The 5,521-nt window shown below is 37.5% G+C and overlaps 1 protein-coding gene across 1 annotated transcript; it reads left to right on the top strand.

Annotated features, from left to right (window-relative positions):
* Positions 1–397: 397 nt before the first annotated feature.
* On the top strand, positions 398–4,992 carry LOC115982388 (protein SIEVE ELEMENT OCCLUSION B-like). The gene is made up of 7 exons (XM_031104972.1): positions 398–663; positions 1,002–1,109; positions 1,330–1,778; positions 2,409–2,518; positions 2,673–2,815; positions 3,166–3,657; positions 4,154–4,992. Exons 1-7 carry the CDS (start codon positions 466–468, stop codon positions 4,775–4,777), a joined length of 2,124 nt encoding a protein of 707 aa, XP_030960832.1. The 5' UTR covers positions 398–465; the 3' UTR covers positions 4,778–4,992.
* The last annotated feature ends 529 nt before the right edge of the window (positions 4,993–5,521 follow it).

The following is a 5,521-nucleotide window of genomic DNA, read 5'->3' as shown; positions in this document are numbered from 1 at the left end:
CACAGTATCCAAAGGAAAATTCTAGCTAGGACAACGTCAAAAAGAGGTTAAATTTTAACAAGAAAATGGAATCGCACGATTTTAGTCTCTCTTACGTTAATCAGAAAAATCCAACCTCCTAAATTAATTAAAGAATTAACCTAAGTAACAACATACGTGTATCACATTTGGCTAAAATTAACCAGCATCTCCAGCAGTTCGAATCTTGCAATTAAGCTTTTATACTATAAAGATGAAAGGGGATAGTTAACAGACACAACAGAGAGTAAAGCTCAAAGTCTTATCCAAAATTCTAAACCTATTGATGTTACTTTCTAGTATAACCTCCATTGCAAGCAAGGTAGCAAATTGACCTTTATTCCATTTGTCATGATCTATATATAAGGCATAGATTTAAACCAAATGCAACCCAACAACACAACTCTAATCCCTCACCTAAATCCTCACCTTTGCAATTAAACCAAGATGGCTCTTGTGACGCAGAAGGTGCCACAATCAAGAGGTGATCGCCATTTCTTCTCAAGCTCCGATGACAATGCGATGATGAAGCAGATTCAGGCCACTCATGCTCCAGATGGGCGAGAGGTTGAAGTGAAACCTTTCCTTCATATCATTGAGGACATTTTTAAGCGTGCTGGATTTGGCATCCCCGGCTTTATTCAAGTATGTACTTTAACTTTATACTAAAGAATTATGCATTTGTTTTACATTAGGAGTGATGCTAGCACCCAATTACATATATTCATACATACAAATGCCACATAGCAAAATAAATGGTAAAAAATAGACATGAGCGAAATTAGTGAGGGAATATGTGCACATCACATTGGTGCATGTGTATTTTGTGTGCACTAAGATGCATGCACTAGTCATTATTCTAATCACAATCAATTACTTTAACAAATTGTAAAAAGAAAAAAATAAGTTGTGATATTTATTACATATGTAGCATTGTATTCGTTATGCAGTTGCTAATCATTAATTGTTGACCAATTGCGTAGGGAACACAAGTGCAATTTGAATCAATGGAAGACAAAGCCCTCCATTCTAGCGACATCTCTGACATGCTGGACCTTTTGTCATACACGATTAGCAAAATTTCCTGCGAGGTTTTAAATTATGGCTTATTTATTTATAAATGTGGTTACTGCATGTGGTTGGTCTCATATATCGTAACATTCATAAAATTGCTTTTAATCTTACATAAGGACAGCACAAGATTCAGATGGAAATTAAAAATGCAAATTTTTGTGTGTATAGAATTAATGCAATTTAATCATTTTCTTTCGCAATAGATTTTGTTTATGCCATGCACACTATGTATGACAGATATCCTGCAAGTGCTCCGGTGGTGGAGATGCTCATGTAACAACTGTAGCTATATTCAATGTACTCACAAGCTATTCATGGGATGCAAAGTTGGTGCTAGCCTTGGCTGCTTTTGCTGTGAACTATGGTGAATTTTGGCTGGTGGTGCAGCTTTACCCTACCAACCCTCTTGCCAAATCGGTTGCATTCCTCAAGCAAATGCCTGAAATATTGGAGCGTGCTGAATCCTTGAAACCAAAGTTTGAGGCACTTAACAACCTCATCAAGGCCATGTTGGATGTCACCAAGTGCATCGTTGAGTTCAAGGAGCTTCCTTCTCAGTACATTACTCCAGACGCACCTGAAATGGTTGCTGCCACTGCTCATATTCCAACAGCAGTTTATTGGACCATTCGGAGCATTGTGGCATGCGCTTCGCAAATTATGGGCCTCATAGGCATGGGTCACGAGTATGTTTCCTTTGTACAACCCCCCAGAATATCTTTTTCTTTTACTTTTGCTTGCCATTTTATTCTCAACAATTAATACTGACGAACACATCCATTTTCACAACTTGTTAAAATTTGCAACTATGATACTGATAATTGATCAAAAGTAGTAAGTTCGTGTAAACAAGAGTAGATGGACAATATTTACCGCTCACAGTTTCACACATTAACATATTATAAATTTGGACGTGGGATTAGGTACGTCTTAGAAATAGTCATCTCGAGTATTAGCAACATGTCAATGCCATTGTGATTTACATGTTGGTATGTTGCCACGGCACTAACAAAGCAGAACTGCAGGCAGGAATAAATAACAAACAGCACTATAATAATAATGCTACATATTAAACAAATTTCATAGTTTTTTTTCATAATTTCAGAAGGGGCAGATTGTGCTGAGTTCAACATTACTGTCACATGAAACAGATATCACTTTTGTATACAAATCATAACCTGTTACCTATATATATATATATATATATATATATATTTATTTATTTATTTATTTATTTATTTAAAAGAATGGAACTCGTTGTGTCTATACTTTTTGGATTTGTAATTTCTCTTTCACCTGGGCTGCACTGGTCTCAGGTACATAGCAGCAACTACTGAGGCTTGGGAACTGTCGAGCTTGGCCCATAAGGTCAACAACATACACAGCCACCTTCTGAAGCAGATCACTCTTTGCCATCAACACATTGGTGAGTCTTACTGGCCTTGATCACGGTAATTCACGTTTGATTATATATTCACCTCATTTATTTTTTAAAGCAAAGCGGACCCATAAAACAAAATATAAAGTTTGTCCTAGTAGTTTACGCCCCTGACAAGATATAGTAAAATGGTTTGATGTAGAGGAGAAGAGGCATATTGAAGCATATCTGACACTAGTGCGTCTCTTTGAAACACCTCATCTCGACAACATAAAGATACTTAAGGCCTTGATTTATGCAAAGGAAGATCAGCTGCCACTCTTTGATGGTTCTAACAAGAAAAGGGTTTGCTATCTATAACTATATCTAAGTTTTCCTTCTTGCTCTGCACTATTTTTTAGTAACATTTTGTAGTGGCTGTCAATCCATAATCTTTTTGCATCTAGAATAACCTTGGTCGACTGTGATCATATCATGCAATTAATAGATATTATGTTGAACTTCTTCAAGGATATTCGTGAGGACCTAAATTTCAATCAAATTCCAACACATTTGTGTCGTAATCATGTCTTGTTTCTCAGTTACTACTCTTATTAGCAGTATTTACGAAGACAGTTACTTGAAACACGGCTAGATCAACGATTTCAATGAATGTTTCTGAACCTCTGAATATTTGCACTGCTAAATTAAAACAGGCTAGCATTGAGGTGTTGAGAAGGAAGATTGTATTGCTGTTTATTACGGACCTGGAAATCCCCCATGAAGAGCTTTCAATCCTTCATCAAATGTACACAGAGTCGCGACACCAACAATCGAGGCCTGAGAGTCAGTACGAGGTTGTGTGGATTCCAGTGGTGGACAAGTCTACCCCTTGGAACGCAGACAAGCAAAAGCAGTTTGATACCTTACAAGGGATGATGCCGTGGTACTCGGTGTTCCACCCATCACAGCTTGACCCAGCAGTCATCAAGTATATCAAGGAGGTGTGGCACTTCACTAAGAAACCTATACTTGTGGTGCTTGACCCGCAAGGCAAAGTTGTGAACCAAAACGCAGTTCATATGATGTGGATTTGGGGAAGCATAGCATACCCTTTCACTAGTTTAAGGGAGGAAGCACTCTGGCGGGAAGAGAGCTGGAGAATTGACCTATTGGCTGATACCATTGAACCACTAATCTTTAATTGGGTATGCTCATCATTTATCTCATGCCTACATACCAAAACTTTTCCAAAAATTCAATTTTTTATCCTTGTATTTTAGTTCAATTTTGTAACAGGTATATATGGGTGACCCTCCTAAACTTTTCTTTTAAACTTTTTCCATAATATTTTTTTTAAGATTGTTAAAAAGATAAGTTGTGATTATTGTATAATAAAAGTCAAATAAGTAATAATTTCATGTAAAAGTGATGTTTTACTATTACAATTTATCATTTTAAATGTTTAAAAAGTTAAGAAAATTTATCATAGGAGCTTTGCGAATTAAAAAATAACAATTTAAAAAAAAAAATTAACTATTATTTATTATATTGGTGAAATAACACTAGTTGCGTTTATTGTTATTTCAATTTGTAAAATTTGTGGTAGTTTTATTGTTTTACTAGTAAATCTTTAAGTCAGACGATTCCATGCATATTCCTTTAATGGAGTAATTTAATGGTGTGAACTTGATGGTATTTAAGGTATCAGAAGGGAAAATCATTTGCTTGTTTGGAGGGGAAGATATCGAGTGGGTGCGAAAGTTTACAAACACTGCACGTAGTGTTGCAAAAGCTGCCAGCGTTCCAATAGAAATGCTTTACGTAGGGAAGAGCAACCCCAGAGAAAAAGTTCGCAAAAACAACAGTACCATTGCTACGGAAAATCTTAGCCACCACCTAACAGACCTGACTCTAATCTGGTTCTTCTGGGTCAGGCTTGAAAGCATGTGGCACAGCAAGATGCAACACGGCAAGAGTGTGGAAAATGACTCCATAATGCAAGAGATTATGACCATGCTAAGTTTTGATGGGAGTGAGCAGGGTTGGGCTGTGATATGTCAAGGATCAGGGACATCGGAGATGGCAAAGGCCAAAGGGGACACCATTTTGACGGCCTTGACCGAATTTGAACAATGGAAAGGAACTGTCGAGGATCTAGGCTTTGTGCCAGCACTGATTGAGTACCTCAAAAAGCTCCACACCCCACATCACTGCAACCGTCTGATACTGCCTGGCGCCACCGGGAGCATCCCCGAGAAGGTGGTTTGTGCTGAATGTAGCCGTCCCATGGAGAAGTTCATCATGTACCGTTGTTGCACCGATTAATTAAGTCTATGAAGTAAGGGTTGTGAGCTTGTACTATTAGTTTTTCTCTGAATGAAGAAGAACACGCTGGTATATTTAATTTTTATAACTCCTAGAGCTTGCTATTATATTACTCGGAGTTTTGAAAAATTTGGACGTTTCGATTTCTATGTGTGATTAATAATGTTGTATAATTATATCTTATTAATAAGATGAGTGCTGATCGTTTTTAATTAGTACTTTAATTTAATAGCTTCTTTTCTTTCTTTCTTTCTTTCTTATTTCTGGTTTTTTTTTTTTTTTTTTTTGTTTTTCAATCTCATTCTTTTTGCAGTTTCCTCTTCTCTCTTTATCTCTTTGTTAGGATGCCTAGTGAAGGTTGTAGGCACATTCGGCTCTTTCTAACTCCTTTATCCAAGAGTTTTCTCTCTAGGTCTTCCTAGGAAAACCCAGAGCTGAAAGAAGGGGCTTCTCATAGCAAAAGGGTTGCCGTCAGGCAAACGCTCTCTCCGTGTAAGCGGTAGAAACAGTTTTCCGAGAAGAACACATGGACGAAATCACAGATAGGTGCGCTGGACTAAAATTATCGATGAAAGAAGAGGCTGAGGTAGAGATAAACGTACCATTGACAAAGGATGGTCCGGTCCTCATAGGGAAGTTCTGCACGAAGCGAAGAGTAAACCTGGAGGCAGTAGCTAGAGTGTTGAAATCAGTGTGGAAGGCAGAGAACAACTTCGAGGTCAGTGACTTAGGCGAGAACAAGGT

This window comes from Quercus lobata, chromosome 3 (genome assembly GCF_001633185.2).
Source record: "Quercus lobata isolate SW786 chromosome 3, ValleyOak3.0 Primary Assembly, whole genome shotgun sequence".
In the NCBI taxonomy this organism is placed as follows: Eukaryota; Viridiplantae; Streptophyta; class Magnoliopsida; order Fagales; family Fagaceae; genus Quercus; species Quercus lobata.
This window is presented reverse-complemented; position numbering and strand designations above follow the sequence as displayed.